The 21,179-nt window shown below is 47.0% G+C and overlaps 1 protein-coding gene across 1 annotated transcript in view; it reads left to right on the top strand.

Moving 5' to 3' along the window:
• CNPY3 (canopy FGF signaling regulator 3) overlaps nt 1–5,704 on the top strand; it is a 130,346-nt gene extending 124,642 nt beyond the window's left edge. Inside the window, exon 6 of the mRNA XM_085610114.1 lies at nt 4,580–5,704. Within this exon, the coding sequence (XP_085466240.1) occupies nt 4,580–4,842 (263 nt within the window). The 3' untranslated portion in view covers nt 4,843–5,704. The remainder of the gene's footprint in view (nt 1–4,579) is intronic.
• Nucleotides 5,705–21,179: the final 15,475 nt, after the last annotated feature.

A 21,179-nucleotide genomic window follows, 5' to 3' on the forward strand; every position in this document is an offset into this window, starting at 1 on the left:
AGTTCAAGAAAACAAGCTGCCCCTTTCCTACGAGTGCAAGTCTTACAGAACAAGAGCAACACAAATTAAATCTCTGACAACAATTCCTGTGTGCACACACTCATGATGTGATTCTAGGCACAAAACAGTATTCCAGGGTGATACCAGTACACCTTAACTTATGGTGAAGACATACTCCATAATATCTTACAAGTTCAAGGCAGTTAAATATCTTCCAAAACATAAAATGTAAAACACAACTTTAAAAGAAGAAACAAATATCTATTATTTATATCAAAATACACCACATACATCCCCTCTCAAATTCATAACTCACCTTTAAAAGTAGTTAGTTAAGAAAGAAATGTGCCACTCACACAGCAGATTATCAGAGCCAGAATCTCTGAGCTGTACTCCTCTCATCAAAACCACTAAATGGCAAAATGTCCCTCTCTTTTTTCACACATATACATGTTAACTTCGAATCACATTGCTTCCCACATTTTTTTTAATGGAAACACACATTTCTATTGGTTGCAAATATCAACCCTTTTCCAAATGATTCCTACCCCCAACATGACTTCTGCCTGCTACCATAGCAACAGATCATGGAACACTGGAGTGAGCAGAGAGGTCAGAAGTTCAGCACACAATGTTTCTAATCCAAAGAGCAAGAGTGCTTGACTTTTCAAACCTAACAGCAAATCCAAAGTAATCTTCTGTGGGAACACATTTTTCTGAACCAATACAAAACATGCTTTTAAAAATGTAAACATACAGCCTAGTTTTTAGTGTTGAATGGTCTGAAACAGCCAATGAGCTCTTTTTATAAAAAAAAAAAAAGTATGTAAGCCTCCATTTTACAACTATCTTTCTTTTCATATTGCCATTCTACTGAAAGACACCTTCTGAGTGCATCCAGATCTCCTTGAAAGATGTTCACAGTGTGGGTTGTAGGTCATAGCTATGTCTACTGGAGTGAAACGTATGCAGAAAAAAGAGGTATTGTGAAAGACCTTGCTTTGCCAAATGTAGACATTAAATGGATTGGTCAGAGAGGGTTAAAGTGGCACCAATTAATGCCTTTGGTGAAATCCTTTCTACATCTCCCACAGCCTGACCTTATAATTGTGCACTGTGGTGGAAATGACCTAGGCACTTTAACTGGGGTAGGTCTGGAAATGCTTGTTAAGGACACCTTTGTGCAATTGATGTCACTTTTGCCACAAACTACCTTTGTATATTCTAATATATGTCAAAGGCAAAAGTGGAACTGGTCCAACCAATATTGTCCGCAGTTTGAGAAAGCAAAAAAGCACGTCAATAAGTCTGTTTCTGCTTTCCTCAGAGACTATGGTATGGGTTCTATATACCACAACAACTTGCGTTACAACATGCAAGGCATTTATAGAGGAGACGGTGTTCATTTCACAGATGAAGGCAACAGAGTCTTCCTCTTGAACTTTAGACTCTGCATCGGTACTTACTTGTAGGTACAAAAAAACACTCAATGAACACAACGGCTCTTTTTAGAGCCAACCAACATCTAAACACTCAAACTTGATTTTTGATTCTATTTTTTTAATGAATTTTATGCCACCGCGCGCGCACCGCGCAATATTTATAAATTTTAATTTTTAATTTTTTGGACCTTAGGGGTCTTTCATGGTCCCCCTGAGAAGGCCTAGGGGGTCAGGGACTCTCTACCCTGCCCCCTTTTCACGTTCTCCACTTGTGATTTTAGCTCTCTTCTGCCTCTAAAACTCAAAATGGACGCTGGGGGATGCGCGCACCGTGCGCACACCCCACGATTTTTTGAAAAAAATAAAATGTTTTTTTCACCCTTCGGGGTCCTTCAGTGACCCCCTGACAAAGGCTAGGGGTCAGGAACTCTCTACCCTGCCCCCTTTTCACGTTCTCCACCTTTCTTTTTCACTGCCACACACAAAATGGCGTCCGACACTTCCTGATTTCGACCGATTCGAATGTTGACTGACCTCTAACCACCAATCCGAATTACGCTCGCGCACGGTGCACGCATATAGATATTTATGTACTTTTAACTGCAATTTTCTCAGGAACTACTGAACAGATTGACACCATATATGCAAAAGGCACATCCCTGACCTGAGGACTACCTCTTTGCCAAATTTCAAGTAATTCTGTTCAGCCGTTTGGGCTGTACCTTCGACTAAAGGTCCTATGGGAAAGTGCATGGGGAAAACGCGTTTTCAGCCCCCGCTTGACGAATCACCCCGAGACTTTCAGGGTAGGAGCTGAGCGGAGCGCCCCATTAGTTTTGAAAATTTCACGAAGATAAGTCAACCGGCGCCAAAGTTATTCAAAATAGAATTTTCTGATTTCCTATGGGAACTCGGTCCTAACTATAACTATCTACTGGCTTCCGCCAGTAGATAATATCTCCATCTCCATCTCCATCTCCATCTCCATCTCCATCTCCATCTCCATCTCTCAGTGCAAATATTCTTGTTTATTTACCACCCAGCGCTGCCGCCATTGCGCGTTTCGGCCTTCCAGAGGCCCTGATCACATTAATTTATGTGTGTGTGTATATAAATATATATATTTTTATTTGTCCTTTTACTATGAACTTTTATGGCTCTTTAGAGCCGAATAAAGTATTTGATAGATTGATCAACACAAATATTTGTCACTTTCTACCCACTGTGCACGCAACAATATTTTCAACTGCTGATTGATTTTGCTTTCTCCATTTTTTTAATATAAATATGTACATCTTTTTTTCTTGTATCTTAAACGCTTTTTATTCAGTTTGACATTTTGTTGACAATTCTGTTGCTTCTTACTATAAATATTTAATTTATCATGAAATGATCCCGCCGGTTCCATTGTTTTGTTCGTGTTGCACCGACTGGACGCCGCATAGATTGCCGCTGCCACCCCCAGAGTTCTGTTGTGCATAAGGATGAAGTGTACTCTGTGGTCGAAACATGTGAGGCTGTAGAAAGAGATTATGGGTTGCCTGGAATAGCTGAAGCTTCCATATCAGAAAGCTAGTTTCCCAAAGCCTTTAGTGGCTCTACGGCTTGTTTTGTCGTCGTCCTTATGCAAATAGTGTTGGATACTAGCGTTTCTATTAGAATGAGTCGAAGGATAGCCCGAAGAATCACCTTTGGAACCAAAGTTTGTCCCCTTTCTAGAGGAGGGGGGGCTCTAAATCACCTGAGTGGAAGAGGAGGGATGTTTGAAAAGAGTTGTGTTTCAGGAAGAGTGTAGATATCCTGTTCTCAGGGGTACATCAGGATAGGTTATCGATCACTGATTATCTTCCACAGATAATGGTTCAGCTGGGGGCCACCAGCACCGGGATGAATTGAAAGTTCTCTTCTGCTAGCAATGAATCCAAAGACTATCTGGAATTTGGAAATTATGGGGGCGGGGGGGTCACAGAAGGATAGCCGTGTATTTCCCCAGGTTACCATTAGAGGAGACGCTCTGATGGACAGAGCAGGGATGTTTAACCCAGGTTGGGAGGAGAGAATATCTGGATGAAAAGCATGAGGCCGATTGCTTCATCATCCCCCATGTTAGTGGGGAAAAAAGACAATATGAAGGAACAGTTTGGGACTTGGGTCAATCCCCGGGTAATTCCACATGTTGTTAGGGTAGAATTTCTGAATGAACAGTACGAAACATGTATGGATTCTCTGATTATCCAGAATGTTGATAGGATAGAATGTCCTTGAGCAGGATGGGGAGGGGGTGTATGTAGAATCCCAGGCACCTGCAAGTTAACAGGATCGAATATCTGTGTGAACATTGTGTGGATGTGTATATATCCCGGGCCATCACCTCTTTTGGTAGGCGAGAAGTTGGAGGTGAACAGTGTGGGGATGTGTATAGATCCCGGGTCATTACCTCATTTGGTAGGAGAGGCATTCCAGGTGAACAGTGTGGGGATGTGTATAGATCCCGGGACATTCCCTGTTTTGGTTGGAGAGAAGTTACAGGTGAACCGTGTGCAGATGGGCATGGGATCCATGCACTGCCCCACACACCCGCATGTTAATAGGAGAGGAGAAGACTTTAACTGTTTCATCTTCACAGAGGCAACTCTAACAGATGGCACAAATTTGTACTCATCATGGGTATTCCTCTGTTCCAGTCTCATTCAGTACGTTCTAGCCGGGTCTGTTGACATGTTTTTCAGCCTCTAAGAAGGCCCTGCAGACAAGGCGGCCCTGCTTCTGGGGCCTGCAGAACCACCAGCTGCCACTAGAAGGGAGGTCTGCACACAGAGCTGAATTTGGATGGTCTGCGGATTGAATGTTTTGTCTGGAGATGCCATGATGTTTGCAGAGAGAATTCACTTCATATTCCTCTACTAAAACTATTAGAACTGATCTTGACACATCCACATTTCACATCCTTCTGTTTCTCATTGCCCTCTCTTGCCTACTTCTACTTTCCCCTCCATACTTTCCTCTCACCAGATGTTTTTTTCATTCTTTCATGTTTCCCTCATTGCCTTCTCTTTCCTGACATGCTTCTCCTCTCCATCACTCTTGCATTTCCTTGTTTATACAACTCATCTTTGTTTTTTTCCCCTCTTTGCCAGAGTGTCTGGATGAGAAATGGAGCAGTAAGAAAGGAGACACCGCTGCAGTGGGAGAAAAGAAGAAGAAGAAAAAGAAAAAGAAAAGTGAGAAGGAGGAGAAAGAAGTGGAGCAAAAGGACAAGAAGAGCAAGCACGGGAAAGCTGTCAGCAGCCTTGACAAAGAAGATGTGTCTGCGACCTCCGCTGTGTCCTCCGATGAGGAGGAGAAGGAAGGGGTTCAACAGAAGGTGCCCCTGCCCCACATTCCCAGCGATGAGCTCTGAGAGCACCAGAGCTCTCTGAATCCTCACCCAAGCCCACTCTGCATGGTCTCTTTCACCACCTCGGTGTCCGGCAGAGCTGGCAAAGGTCTCTCCTGCTGCGCGTCTTTGTTGGTAAAGCTGAAACGCCTGAGTGCTAAGCGAGACGAGCCTGGCCCTTCTGTCTGGTTCCTGCAGCGCTATATTCATGCCTGCGCCACAAACTCTTCATGTATCTGTATTTGACCAGAAAGCCGACTATGAGAACAAAGCAGTTCCTCTGTTCTTGAAATGAGGTACCTCTGCCACATGAGCCCAGAGTTTGCCCGGGTGCATGAAGGTTTCTTGGGACCACAGTGGCCTCCTCTGAGCGTGCCAGGCGATTCTGAGCTCTTTCCTGAATGAAGCTTGCAGGTGTGTCGCAAGTGAGGGGCTGCAGCCTACACTGAAGGGGGCTCCCCAAACATTTCTTCGCTCCTTGGCGTCCCTGCTCTACATGTAGACAAAAGATTCTTGGCTTGAAGTTACTGAACAGCCTTTCGATGTTTTCTGTTCTCTTCACGCCCTGTTCCATGGAAGGAGGCTTTGGTGAAGCACCCGCGTGGGCAATCTGAGTATGGACATGTTTTCCTATCAATACTCCTTTAACCCTGCAGTTTTGTCCTTCCATTTTCTCATGCTAGGCAGCGTTGATTGACCTTTTTATGCTCCTTTAATTCCCCTTGCCTCCCAATCTTCAGAGCTTGACGTAAACTTGTTTATTAATTTCTTGCGCCCTTGTCACTGTGTGCGCGATTTGTACTTTTTGAAAATGTGAAATCAGTAGGTTGGATTTTTAAGATGATTGCATATTGCAAACATTTATAATAAACCTCTTGTCAGGAAAGCTGGGGTGTGGCTGTTTCTGTTTTCATTTTTGAGCTAATTCTTACTTCATATTCAATTTGGGCAAATGATCCGTTCTCGTGCATGAGAGATGGACAGAATATTATACACAGCAAAGGTGGAAGGTGTGGAATCTCAGAGCATAAAACACATAAAGGGTGATCAGAGGAACGCTCGCAATAGGTCTAATCTCTGACAACCCCTCAGGGTAGCAATCCAACACATCGTTCTTTAACCCATGGTAGGAAAGTGGCCCTGTATATACTGTTCCCAAATAGATACAGTGTGTACAGAGTCCACAGTCCCCAGAGGTTTGGCAGAGGCTAAAGTTAGATATAACCTTACTCTCTAAAGTGGTAGCTTGGTCGAGCAGTAAGGCAGTATCAGAGGACAGTGTAAAGCATTTGTTGTACACACTCAGTCAGCAAATGGTCTCACACACTCAAGAACTGAACTCTAGGCCAATGGTTTGTATTAAAAATATTTCGTTTTATTTTAGAACCAACAATAGGTATCAAAATATACTTTCACAGAATGAGATGCTTTAGGTAAATACTTTTCAATAGGCAATAGTCTTTTGAATGCAATAGTTAGTTTGTTGCAATAGGCAACACAATTTCAAACACAATAATACATTGAGCTCAATGGGAATTTTAAGTTATATGCAATTGATTACTTTCAGGATTACTTTTCTACTCCAGGACTGGATCCTAGATTCAGTCCTGGGACAGTGTCTCGAAACAGGTGAGTAAATATGGTTTAGGTACTGTTGTGATTTTTAAGTAATATTTTGGTATTTTAAATGTTGACACTTAGAAACTTTTTCTAATAAAATCACCAATGTTATCCTATGGGAGGAAATTCACTTAGCGGGTAAGTGGGGTTATTGTTACTTTTTCTAGCTCCGTGTTGGATCCTGGATCCAGCACTAGTGTACCACCTGTAAGCAGCTGAGAGAATGCGTTTAGGTTATACAGGCGATTTTTAACGAATATTTGTAAGTTTGCAAAATGACACTTTTTTTAGCAAAAACCAGGCAATGTTATCCCATGGAAGGAAATTCATGTTACGGGTAAAGTATGTTCTCGTTATTTTTGTAATCCAGTGCTGGGCTCCTAGGCTCAGTACTGGGACATCTACCTAAAACAGGTAAGTAATTACGTTTTCACAGTTGGTACGATTTTTTTTTTTTTTGATTTCAAATATTTTTTATTGAAGAAACAAGAGACAATACAATAACTCTTCCGTGCACCAAAATCAGTACAATCATGTCATATGTACAAATACAAAAAATGCAAATGAATGACAAAACAGTAAATGAAGAATAAAACCCCAGTCCAGCTCGCATCATCAATTACCAATACAGTCTAGTACATTGCCTCCTGCGTGGCGCGCAGCGCCCCGGGACACGTTGGATCGAACACGCTGCACCCAATCACAACCCCACTCAGAGGGAACAAGCAAAGTATCCCCTCAGGGCGGGTCATAATGAAAGGAGGATGCATCCAATGACCTCCAGAGCTTTTTGTTTGAGGGGCTCCAGGTAGAAGCCTGAAGCGCCGGATTACTTGACCCCCTCAGGAAAGACAACCACTCCTGCCAGATTTTAAAGCTCACTTCGGACGCATTTTTCCATTTGCAAAGAATCACTTTACATGCCATTGTTAACATTAAGTCCATCAATTGGCGATCTTGGTCAGATGTTATTTGTGGGTCCAGTGCCCCCAGAATGACGTACACAAATTCCTGTACAGGTTTTATCTTAAAGACATGGGAAATGCAATCAAATACTCTCCCCCAATAATCCTTTAATGAAGAACATGAGAAAAGCATATGCGCAAGATCCCCGGTGCCAAGCTGACAGTTCCAGCACACAGGCGAATCTCTTAATTTACATTTGAATAACCTGTCGGGAGTCCAATATGCCCTGTTGAGAAGCATATACTTCGTCTGAAATAGAATGGGTGAGACTTTGTGTGTGAGGGCTAACCTATGAATCGCCTCCCAGTCAAAGGATATGCCTGATAGATTTGGCTCCGCTTCCCAAACGCTTTCCACTCTTTTATGTTTTTTCATGGGTAGGGGCAACAACAATTTATATACTTTCGACACAAAGTGACCATCGTGTATTAGTCGTGGGATCTGCTGTATAAGCCAAGGGACATATGGAGAGAAGCTATTTGCTGTCAGAACCGATTTAAGTTTAAGAAAGTCATAAAAATCCATCGAACTAAGATCATGCCTGCTCTGTAAGGTCGAGAATGGCAGAGGGTCCCCACCCTCATACAAGTCCTTCACCAAGTTAATGCCCTTCTTGGACCATGACTCCCAAAATATAGTACTACCCTTAATCTTAATATGTGCATTCCTCCACAGGGACATATACGAGGACCTTGCGACTGTCAGGTTTGTTTTATGTACTTGATCGAGTCTAAGTAAGGCCCTTCTAGTATTAAGCATGATGTACTTAGAGTGAGGAAGGTGTGACAGGTTCATCGTAAGGAGGGCCTCCAAAGGCGCGTGATCTACCAAAGACTCCTCTATATTTATCCATAATGGTGTGTAAGTAGGGGATTTCAACAGCCACTGTGCGCCCTGTTTGCACAGAAACGCCGTCTGATAGCTCCTGAAGGAGGGGAGACCGAGTCCGCCTTTATCCTTTGCTAATTGTAACTTCTTCAGAGAGACTCTGGCCTTCTTACCCTGCCACAGAAAGTTCCCAAACACCTGATCCACTTTAGTAAGAAAAGCATTAGAGAACGTCATAGGGAGCATGCTTGCCAAATAATTTACCAACGGAGTCGACATCATTTTAAGCGTCTCTGCTCTACCCCACCAAGAGAGAAACTTTGGAGACCAACCATCAAGCAGTGTAGAAATCTTTTTCAAGGTCAAGTCTTCATTTACTTTCAGCGTGGAAATCAGATCTTTGTCAAAATCCAGCCCAAGATACTTAAAGCACCGAGGTTGCCACGTAAGCCCGGAATCTCCAATAATCCCCTTATCCCCCACACTGTTCAAAAGTTTGACCTCCGTTTTATCTTTGTTAAGCTTGTAACCAGATACTCTGGAAAAATCTTCAATGTCAGCCATGAGAGCCGGAATTGCTTCGTCCGCTCTTTCCGACATTATCAGGACATCATCCGCGTAGGCCGTTAGTTTTATAGTACAATCACCAAATGGTATACCGGCTATACGCGGATCATGCCGTATATGGTATAAGAACGGCTCAATCGCCAACAGAAAGAGTGAAGGAGATAGGGGGCAACCCTGCCTCGTACCTTGTTTTAAGTGGAAGGGAGAGGAAAAGGATCCACCAGCTCTGACACGTGCAGACGGGCAACAGTAGAGGGACATTACCAGTTTAGTGAATGACTCTCCTAGATTGAACTTACAAAGAACAGCTCGCAGAAAGGACCAATCCACCTTATCGAATGCTTTTTCAGCATCCAGTGTTATCGCTGCAGTCGGCGTGTCTAAGAGTTTCGCCTTTTCCAACACATGCGCCAGAATTCTTGTGTTGTCACTGGACAAACGGTTCTTAAGGAATCCGGCTTGAGATGGGTGAATCAGCTTCGGAAGAACCCCCTGCAGGCGAGCAGAAAGTATCATGGCCAGGAGCTTGCAGTCAATATTAATCAATGAGATTGGTCTATAATTTTTCGGTAGCGAGGGGTCTTTCCCATCTTTAGGAAGTACAGCAATTATGGCCTCAGCCAAAGTACCTCTCACTTCACCAGATTCATTAATACCTTTGAATAGTTGGAGGAGGGGGTCAACCAGAAGGGAGGGGAAAGTTTTATAAAATTTTGCCGTAAATCCGTCAGGGCCAGGGGCTTTCCCAACCTTTAAACGCTTAATCGCAGCCTCTATTTCTACGGAGCTAATTGGACCATTCAGCTTGGTCCGATCCTCCTCCGAAAGCTGTGGGAGATCACACGCATCTAAGTAGTCCTTAATTTTAGGTTCCTCTACCGCCTCATTTTTGGCGTAAAGGTCCTCATAGAAAACTCTAAACACCTCCGTTATTTTATCAGGGTCCGAGTGCGAGTGCCCAGAAGCATCCTTAATGACACTAATCGAGTTCTTCTGGACCTTGAACTTCAAGTATGAAGCGAGGGACTTACCTGCCTTATTAGATTCACAAAGCTTAAATCTCCTGCCCTTGTCTAGCCAGACTCCCGCCCTCTCACTAACTATTTTATTATACTCATATTTTTTATTCGCCAATGCAGCAAGAGACATCTTATCCCTATCTTTTAGATGTTTAATCTCTAAGTTCCTAATGTCCATCTCCAAAGCCTCCAACTTCTCATTGTAGGATTTATTCATTTCTGACCTAAGTTTGATACACACACCCCTTATAGTACTTTTCAGAGCCTCCCACCTAATGAAATCGGACGTGTCCCCTTGTTTGTTAATCTGAAGATATGATGTTATAGCCTCCTGTACTGTGGCCCGGTGCTTGTCACTAGCTAGTATTTCATCATTCAGCCTCCAAGCTGTCTGACGCGAGGATGGTTTAACATTAGTGAGTGTTAAGGAAATGCATGAATGATCCGATAATACCCTGGGCTCAATGGTTGTAGAATCCAATCTAGAAACGCCATTTTGTGTGATAAAGAGGAAGTCAATCCGTGAGTATGAGTCATGTGGTGGAGAATAGAAAGTATAATCTCTCTCCGTGGGGTTCTGGAGTCTCCATGTGTCTAACAAGTGGAAACGCTTACACATACCAAGAAAAGCTTTATGGGCCTTCGTAGATTTAAAGACACAGCGTGAATCCCTATCCAGAATTGCATCTATAGGGAGATTGAAATCCCCAGCTACTATGTGCAACGCAGTATCCGGAATAGTTTCAAGGTGTTTATTTAGTTTGTCCCAAAAGACCAGATCGCTAGTGTTGGGTGCGTACACGCTGGTGACATAGAACTCCGTATTATCCTTACTCATCTTGGCCGTGACCCATCTACCATCTGCACTAACTTCAGACGACAAGACCTCCACCTTCGATTTCTTTGCCACAAGTATCAGGACACCATTCTTTTTATTTACAGCCTCTGCACCCACCACCTCATTATAGAATTTATTTCTCATGTGGTAAAACTGCTTTGCCTCAAGCTTCGTCTCCTGGAGCAAGACGATATCACCCTTCAATCTTTTAACATAATCTAATATCTTCTGTCTCTTCACAGGCTGGTTCAGGCCCTTAACGTTAAACGACAGCACCTTTAGTCTATCTAAATTACATGCTCCCACCGGCGAGCCAAATGAGCTATTTAGCATCAGGAGGTTGCAACAACATCACAACAAACACATATTTCACGGTGTAATCGTATCCGCAGTTAATCCCAGTACCCCCCACACCCACAAGAAGCAAAAAGATGAGGACCATGCAAGCCGGAGTAAACAAAAATAACAACAACAATAAGAAACAAAAAACACACACCCTTACCCAACAAGCCCCCTGCCCCCCACCCTCCCCACCCCAACTGAACGAGATAGACATGGTGACTGGAAGGAGAATGCGTCGGAACTCCCCCGTGCAACAGCTATACTGAGAGAAGGCACCATGGACCTGAGGAACTATCTCCCTTAGATTAAGGCCTGATACAACCCATTAGGCAACAACACCCCCCCACCAGCATAACCCACCCGCACCTCAACAATCCATCCGGACCAGTAGTTTAAAGCCCCCGACAAACCCTGCCAACCCCCGTAATAAACCTGTAAAACATTATGCATGACCGTTTACTATGTTGGCCCAGTAAACTGAAACTCCTCTATACAGAAAGCTATAATTCTAAAACATCACTCATAGTTAGATATCCTGTGCGTCATCCACTGCGTACTACCAAAAACGCTGTTTTGGAGAAAGCCCGGAGACAGGAAGTATGCCCTTGGCAGCCTGCTCCCCAGTCAGCATTAGAACGAACAAAGCTATGTTCACCCATAACCTGAGGATGAGGCATGTGCCGCCGGTCCCACCGAGGCGCTCGTGTCCATGTCCTGATCGCTCGGGCCCTCCAGCATGTGTTTCAGCTTCAAAGGATCAGAGAAGAAATGAGGGGACCCTTGGATCAAAACACGGTACTTTGCAGGGCCAGCGAACCCATATTGAAAGCCCCTTTTCTTTAGCATTGGTCGCAGCGCCAAGAACGCTTTCCTAAGCTCCACCGTCTCTTTACTGTAGTCCTGCGAAATGTACACCTTGGCTGATTTCCATAAAATATGGTTGTTTTTTCTCATGAAACCAAGAATCTGTTCCACGTGTTGATAACGTAATGGCTTGCACACAATTGCTCTGGGCCCTTTCTGGTTTTTATTTATCTGGCCTGGTACTCTATGGGCCCTATCGAACTCCAGTGGATGGTGGAAGGACAGATTAGTAGCCTGGGAGAACCAAGACTCCAGGAAAGCCCCGCAACTAGCATGCTGATCCTCCGACCCCTCCGGAAGACCAAAAATGCGTAGGTTCCCCCGTCTGTTCCTGTCCTCCAACTCCGCCAGTTTCCGCATTGTGTGATCCGATGAAATGCATAAGCGGGTGATGGCTGCACACGACTTCACCTCGAGATCCTCAAGCCTGCTGATCCTCGACTCTGCCTCCACCAATTTTGCATTGGTTTCACGGTTATCCTGCCTGATGGCCGCCACCTCATCTTTAGTAGCCTTAGCCAGTTCCCTAACTTCCTCCAGTTTATTGAGAATCAGCTCCGTTGAATCGGGATTACCTTTCGCCCCTTTGCTGGGTGAACTAGGATTTGATTGGTCAGATTTGAGCCTCTTCGTGCTCTTCATCGATTCTTTGCCATCCGCCATGATAGACCGTCGAGAAGACACCTCTGCCAGATAAAAAGTATCAAATTACATCAGCCTGCTCCAGTGGAGTGACTTTGATAGTCGTTCACTCTGCCGTCTAAAATGGCGTCTTCCCGTCTTCAAGCAATGTGATTGGAGGAACTCAGAACATGGCGCTGATCAATGTAGATGGACAGGAAATGGCCGCACCACCACGTATCGGGACCCTGGTGCCAGGCAAGAGATCGCAGGCGAGATCACCCAGTGGCCAGGAAGTCATGCAGGCACAGAGCAACCCAGTCGCGGACAAGAAGTAGAGCTCCGGATTCACCCAGTAGGCCGAGCTCACCCTGGAGGGAGCCGTATATTCCATGCGCACCGCCACAATGACATACACGCCATAATCATTTGTACACAGGCCGTAACGAAGGTAGTAGAGTCGGTCTCACAGCTCCACAGCCCACATCATCAGGGTAGGCACACATCCCACGCGGAACGCCAATAGCTCGAAATACACAAGCGGCCCATAGATTCCACATCAGAAGCACGAGGGCTCTCCTTCATGTCGGGCATCCGCCATTTTGTCAGTGCGACATACATCAACGACTGTTCATCGCGCTGCGCAACTCCTCCATATCACCATAAGTGCGCTCCAGCACCCACAACGGCTGAGATCCGTTAGCCTCACACTTGACCTCGCTCCACATCGACGACCGCCCAGCCGCCGACACCTCTCCTGTCACGCGGTCCCGTAGTCTGCCGAAGTCCTCACAGGCATCGGTCGGATCACTTAGGGCCGTGGCCGAGCCGCTTCCCGGCAGCAAAACGCCTCCAAATTTCTCCACTCAGGCCTCCTCACCTTCCGCTCACATCTTCCACCCTCCGTTGCTGGTGAGGAGCGGTGAGGCCCGTTCCTCTGCCCTCATTTGTGTGTCGCACGGGCAGAGAGAATCACCGAGCCGCCATCTCCTTCGGCGTCCAAACCACGCCTCAGTTGGTACGATTTTTAAAGAATATTTGTAGTTTGCAAAAATCGACACTTAGAAGAAATTTCACAGGAAAAACAGTCAATGATTTCCTATGGGACAAAATTGAGTTAGCGGTAAGTATGGTTGTAATTACTTTTCAGGGTCAGTGCTGGGCACCAAGATCCAGCACTGGGATCTCTCCTAATAGCGGGTGAGTATTTTCGATTTCGTTACTCGGTTGATTTTAGGTGAATATTTTAAAGTTTAGAAACTCCACACTTAGAAGAATTTTCAAATGAAACCAGCCAATGTTACCCTATGGAAGAACAGTGAGTTATCGGCTTTCAGGTAAGTACTCGACTGGCAGAGTTAAGGTACTGGGCATAGACTCTGGGTCTCCCAGGGTCAGGTAAGTACAGTTGTTACACCCTCAGCGGCACAGGGGTAGCCAGGTGCAGAGTGAGGTAGGCCCAATGTTATCCTATGGGAGGCAGGGGGCCTGTGGTTGGTGGCTGCTGGCTAGCAGGCCACGCGGCTATGGGAGCTGGGCGCCTGGTCACTTGCTCAGGGCAAATGGGGAAGTAGGTTAGAGTAGAATTTGCTCTGCCAGGGCCACTCGGGTGGCTGGGTGCAGGGTGCTTTTGATCCGTCGGGCGCTCAATGGATTGCAATGAAGAAGCTCAAAAACGAACAAAGACTGCAAGCTCGGGGATGAAGATTCTTCGAGAGGTAAGTTGGGTAGTTGGAGGATAGGTAGGTACCCAGGAGTTGGGCACAGGGGAGCGCTGGGTGCAGGGGTGCCTTTTGGTGTCGGGGAAATCTTACCCATTGTTGATCGCGGTTGGGGGGGTCCCTGGTTCTGAGGCTGCAGGCGTCGTCAGGAGCATCGAGGTGGGTCCTTGGGTGCCGGATTCGGGGTCACAGTCGCCAGGGGGACGTCCTCGTGGTCTTTGTCCACTCCAGCACAGGCCAGGCTTGGCGGGTGCAGAGTGTGCAGGGTTCGCAGTGCCTGGCTCCTGCCAGGGGTCAGTTACTTGCTTTGAGCAGTACCTCTGCTCCTGGGAGTCCCAGATGCTTAGAGTCACAAGGTAGCCAGGTCCTCCGGGTTTGTGAGGTTGCTGGCCACGGGAGATGCCGGGTTTGAGCAGGAGCAGGTTCGAGGGTCGACAGGCCGGTAGGGCTGGGGCCAAAGCAGTTGGTGTCTTCCTCTTGTTAGCAGCTGCATGGCAGGTCTTCTTGATCTTCTTTACTGTTTCGGAATCTGGATCTAAGGAAGGAAGCTTCAGGGTGCCCCAAAATACTACATTTAGGGGCATTACAGGTAGGTAAAGGGCAGGGATCACTGGGTCCCTACCCTGGGGTGGGTACACCCCCTATCCTGCCACTCTCCTGTGGAAGGGGGGCAGTAGCCTAGTCCTGATTGGGTAGGGCTCCATATTCACGATGGTGAGAGCCCGGAGATGTACTTCACCTCGCCTCCCCCACCAGAGGGGTGGGGTTGGCAGAAGCTGGCACACCCCCTGTCCTTCCTTGGGGTTTCCGGCCAGAGTGGGGGTTTAGAACCGGTAGGGGCCAGTTGCTGAGTAGAGCAAGTGGCCTGGAGAAGCTCACAAAGACGGCATGCCTTTGAAGCTACCCCTGCCCATCCTGGGGGAGGAGACCTAGCACCTCGCCCAGGATGTGCATTGTTGCAGGCCCAGGAGAGCAGACGGCTCTCTACCCAGGGGTCCAGCAACATGTCTGCTGTGTGGCAGCCTAGGCAGCCCCTCAGACAAGACGTGGATTGTAGGTTAGGTTCAGAGGGCATCACTAAGATGCCCTCTGTCATGCATGGTACATTAAATCCTGCACTGGCATCAGTGCGGGTATAATGTGCTGAGAAGTTTGATACCAAACTTCTCAGTCTTCAGTGGAGCCATCATAGTGCTGTGGAGTTCGTGTTGACGATCTCCCAGCACCATACACTCTTAAATGGCAGCACTGCACTTACAGTGCCCAGGAATGGACCTGGGCACTGTAGGGGCACAGGGCTCATGCTCCTTTACCCACACCACTGGCATAGGGCACCCAGCTAGAGGGGTGGCTTATGTATGCCAGGGCAGTGTGTGTTGTGGGCATGGCACACAGGGATGTGTGCCATGTAGACTCTGTTTTGTTCTATACCCAGACACTCGGCCTTGAATGGCAGTGTGTGTGTGTCAGGGTACAGGGCCTCTAAGGGTGGCACAATAAGTGCTGCAGCCCTTAGGGGCCTTCCCTGGTCACAAGGCCCTGGGTACCTAGTGTACCATTTACCAGGGGCTGACATGTGGCCAGGGTTTGCCAATTTGGGTTTTATGTTTCAGCACAGTTTTAGGGAAGGTACATAGGCCCTGGGCACCTGATTGGTAGGAGCCCAGAGCACACTCAGTCAAAGTACATCAGCAATTCAGCAAAATGTGGGGGCATACCATGCAAGAAAGTTGGCACTTTCTCACACCCATCATGCCACCTCATTTGGAACCAACCATATGCAAATCAGTCTTGACCCTGCTCCAATAGGAACAGTCCAGCCCAAACCATCAGGCCAGGTCCTCACTGAAGCGAAACACCACCATTGCACCACCAATGCAGCACCAATGCAACAGACTAGCCCAACTGGTTGGGGGATCAAGCTCCGGTTCATTGTGCAGCCAGATGTCCGTGGCAGGTACCAGTAACACAGCCTTTGCAGATTTATAGTGAGTACAGGGGTTCCTCACACGTGGTTGTGTAGCATTTCTACTAATAGGGGTGTATTACACCCTGCCTACAATACAATCTTTATGATATGATAAGTAGAACCGCCACCATACACCTTCCTGTGCTTAGTCTAATGAGGGAGTTCCCTATTCCTTACTGTGTCTTGTTCTTTCTCTTTTTCTTTAACATTGGTATGTGGTGCACACGATTGTGGCACACTACGTTGCATTAAGCTAGTCTAATGCTCGTCCTATGTACTCTTTTTATCATTTATTTTATTGTCCTAGGTATTGATCAGGAGCAGCATAATGGCCCGCCCTGAAATGCATTCTGGGTATTTATCTTCGACTCTTTTTAATTCACGTGCACTTCACTATTTTTTCCTATATCCTGGTCCTGAAGAAGCGCCAATGACCTTAGCGGCGACAGAGGCGCGAAACATGTTGGCCGTTTTTATGATACTTAGGCATATTATGCCATTTGGGATGATACTCTTATTGAGAGTTTTTATACTGCCAAGAGGGTCATCAGATCACTATAACCTCTAGGAGGTTACCCCTTGTCAGTTTTAACTCACTATGCACGCATTTTGTTACCCCTATATAGGACCCACCCCGCACACCCCCATGCACCATCCGGCATGCCTCAAAAGATCTCCGACAAAGTGACCCTTCGGGGGACCCGTTGGGAATTGCAGCGCCGGCCCAACGAGGAGCACATGCCCGATGATGAAGCATGACACCTTTCAGGGTGTGTGAGGGCAACAAGATGCAAGACAATGCTCTTTCCCTCACTTTATGGGCCCACCTAACTTAGGACTTCTTTTTATGATGCTTTTTTCTTTTTATTATTAGGTACATGGGTAACTTTTTTGACCCTGCCTTGGAACAGTGTCCTCTTTTTGTTGGTATGTAATTTTGGGAGCATGGACACTGGACCATTAATTGGCTCCCTGGTCCCCTTTCTTCTGTTTTTGATATAGAGGCATTCTATCGGCCATCGCCAGCGTACTTGGGACTTGGGCGATGCATGGATGACTTCAGGGATGACACTCAGAATTAAATTGCCTTGGGGCCCTGTGTAGTAGCTGCACCCGCCACATGATGCCACCACATATCATGTTCTTATTGCAGGGCCAACAGGCTAGAGTGGTGATTCTAAGGGTCATGCTCGCCTACAGTACACACTGCTAGAAAGCTCTACTTGTGCAGGGAACAGGCGACACTCCCCAACCCCCCCCCCACCAGCTAGGAAAGAGTAGCTGTCAGGGCTGAAGTTCAGTAGCACATTGGGAACTCCACAAGCTAGGTATGAGGGTAGTGAGTGAGAGGACATTGAAGACCTGATGCAGCATCTTCCAGAAGGTTACACAGAGAGCTAAAGAGAAGAAAGCTAAAGAGATCACAGAGGAAGAATAAGGGATATCCAATTTGAGCATTGGGTGTGCTGTAGATTCAGCAGACGCAGCATGATGGCAAGCAAACACTGGCGTCATGTTACTAGAGACGCATTGGGTGTGCTGTAGATTCAGCAGACGCAGCATGAAGGCGAGTTAACACTGGCGTCTTGTTACTTAGAGACGCATTAGGTGTGCTGTAGATTCAGCAGACGCAGCATAAAGGTGAGTTAACACTGGCGTCTTGTTACTAAAGACGCATTAGATGTGCTGTAAATGCAGCAGACGCAGCATAATGGCAAGCGAACACTGGCCTCTTGTTACTAGAGACGCATTAGGTGTGCTGTAGATTCAGCAGACGCAGCATGAAGGCGAGTTAACACTGGCGTCTTGTTACATAGAGACACATTAGGTGTTCTGTAGATGCAGCAGACGCAGCATGATTGTGAGAGTTCCATCTTTCTTGCATGGTATGCCCCCACTTTTTGGTGAATTGCTGAATGTACTTTGATTGAGTGTGCCCTTGACTCCTGCCAATCAGGTGCCCAGTTCCTATGTTTCTTCCCTAAAACCTAAAATCCCAAATTGGCAAATCCTGGCCACATGTCAGCCCCTGGTAAATGGTTCCCTAGGTACCCAGAGCCTTGTGACCAGGGAAGGCCTCTAAGGGCTGCAGCACTTATTGTGCTACCCTTAGAGGCCCTGTACCCTTACACAACCACACTGCCCTTGCAGGCTGAGTGTCTGGGTACAAGGCAAAACCAAGAGTCGACATGGCACACATCCCTGTGTGCCATGGGCACTGCCCTGGCATACATCAGCCACTCCTCTAGCTGGGTGCCCTATGCCATTGGTGTGGGCACAGGAGCATGAGCCCTGTGCCCCTACAGTACCCAGGTCCATTCCTGGGCACTGTAAGTTAAGTGCTGCCATTTAGAGTATATGGTGCTGAGAGCTTGTCAAACACTAACTCCACAGCACCATAATGGCAACACTGAAGACTGAGAAGTTTGGTATCAAACTTCTCAGCACATTAAACCTGCACTGATGCCAGTGTGGGATTTAATGTACAAAGCACTACAGAGGGCATCTTAGAGATGCCCCCTGAAACCTAACTTGCAATCCATGTCTGGTCTGGGAGGCTGCCTAGGCTGCCACATAGCAGACATGTTGCTGGACCCCTGGGTAGGAGAGCCCCCGCTCTCCCGGGCCTGCAACAATGCACATCCTGGGCGAGGTGCTAGGTCTCCTCCCCCAGGATGGGCAGGGGGAAGCTTCAAAGGCCTTTGTGAGCTTCTCCAGGCCACTTGCTGTACCCAGCAAACTGGCCCCCACCGGTACTGACCCTCACTCTGGCGGGAAGACTGGCCGGAACCCGCAAGTAAGGACAGGGGATGTGCCAGCCTGCCAACCCCACCCCTCAGGTGGGGGAGGCGAGGTGAAGCACATCTCCGGGCGCTCGCCATCTTGAAGATGGGAAGCACTACCCAATCAGGACTAGGCTACTGCCCCCCTCCCACAGGAGAGTGGCAGGATAGGGAGTGTACCCACCCCAGGGCAGGGACCCATTGGTCCATGCCCTTTACCTACCTGTAACGCCCTTAAATCTAGTATTCAGGGGCACCCTGAACCTTCCTTCCTAAGATCCAGATTCCGAAAAAGCAAAGAAGAGCAAGAAGAAAGACCTGCCGTGCAGCTGCTAAGAAGAGGAAGACACCAACTGCTTAAGCCCCAGCCCTACCGGCCTGTCGACCCCCGAACTTGCTCCTGCTAAATCCCGGCACCTCTTGTGGCCAGCAACCTCACAAACCCCGGAGGACCTGGCTACCTTGTGACTGAGCATCTGGGACTCCCATGAGCTGTGGCTCTGCTCAAAGCAAGTTTCTAACCCCTGGCACCAGCCCGGAACTGTGAACCCTGCACACTCTGCAGCCGCAAAGCCTGGCCTGTGCCGGAGTGGACAAAGACCCTGAGGACGTCCCCCTGGTGACTGTGACCCCGAATCCGGCACCCAAGGACTCACCTCGACGCTCCTGACGATGCCTGCAGCCTCAGAACCAGGAACCCCCCCAACCGCGATCAACAGAGGGTAAGATTCCCGACACCAAAAGGCACCCCTGCACCCAGTGCCCTGCAGCCCCCTGTGCCTGACTCCTGGGTACCTACCTATCCTCCAACTACCCAACTTACCTCTCGAAGTGGTGGTGACACCTGAAGAATCTTCGTCCCCGAGCTTGCAGCCTTTGTTCAACCTGGAGCTTTCCCATTGAAATCCATTGAGCGCCCGAAGGCTCAAAAGCACCCTGCACTCAGCCGCCCGAGTGGCCCTGGCAGTGTAACCTTTACTCCTACCTACTTCCCCATTTGCCCTGAGCAAGTGACCAGGAGCCCAGCTACCACAGCCACGTTGCCTGCTAGTCAGCAGCCACCAACCAAGGCCCCCCCTGCCTCCCATAGGATAACATTGGGCCTAACTCTCTCTGCACCCGGCCGCACCAGGGCCGCTGATGGTGTAACAACTGTACCAACCTGACCCTGGGAGACCCCCGAGTCTGTGCCCAGAACCTTAAGTCTGCCAGTCGAGTACTTACCCAAAAGCCGATAACCCAATTTTCTTCCATAGGGTAACATTGACTGGTTTGCTCTAAAATTTCTTCCAAGTGTGGGGTTTCTAAAACTTAAAATATTCACCTAAAATCACCCGACTAACGAAAACGGAAATACTCACCTGCTATTAGGAGAGATCCCAGTGCTGGATCTTGGTGCCCAGCACTGACCCTGAAAAGTACTCACAACCGTACTTGCCACTAACCCAATTTTCTTCCATAGAAAATCATTGACTGTTTTTCTGTGAAATTTCTTCTGTCAATTTTTGCTAACTACAAATAATCTTTAAAAATCGTACAAACTGTGAAAATGTAATTACTTACCTGTTTTAGATAGAGGTCCCAGTCCTGAGCCTAGGAGCCCAGCCCTGGATTACAAAAGTAACGAGAACATACTTTACCCGTAACTTGAATTTTCTCCCATAGGGAATCATTGACTGTTTTTCTATGAAATTTCTTCTGTGTCAACTTTTAAAATGGCAAAATATTGCCTAAAAATCACAACAGTAACCAAAACGAATTTACTCACTTGTTTCCAAGACCTATCCCAGGACTGAATCTAGAATCCAGTCCTGGAATGAGAAAAGTAATCCTGAAAGTAATCTATTGCAAATAACTTAAAATTCACATTGAGCTCAATGTATTATTGTGTTGCCAATTGCAACAACCTGTAACTATTACCTACAAAAGTCAATTGCATATTGCAAAAGTATTTAACTAAAGGATCTCATCCTGAGAAAGTATATTTCGATACCTATTGTTGGTTCTAAAATAAAGCAACCATATATTTTTTTTATACAAACCATTGGCCTAGAGTTCAGTTCTTGAGTGTGTGAGACCATTTGCTGGCGGAGTGTGTCCAACAAATGCTTTACACTGTCCTCTGATACTGCCTTACTGCTCGACCAAGCTACCACTTTAGAGAGTAAGGTTATATCTAACTTTAACCTCTGCCAAACCTCTGGGGACTGTGGACTCTGTACA

The sequence above is a fragment of the Triturus cristatus genome, chromosome 6, assembly GCF_964204655.1.
Source record: "Triturus cristatus chromosome 6, aTriCri1.1, whole genome shotgun sequence".
Taxonomy (NCBI): domain Eukaryota; kingdom Metazoa; phylum Chordata; class Amphibia; order Caudata; family Salamandridae; genus Triturus; species Triturus cristatus.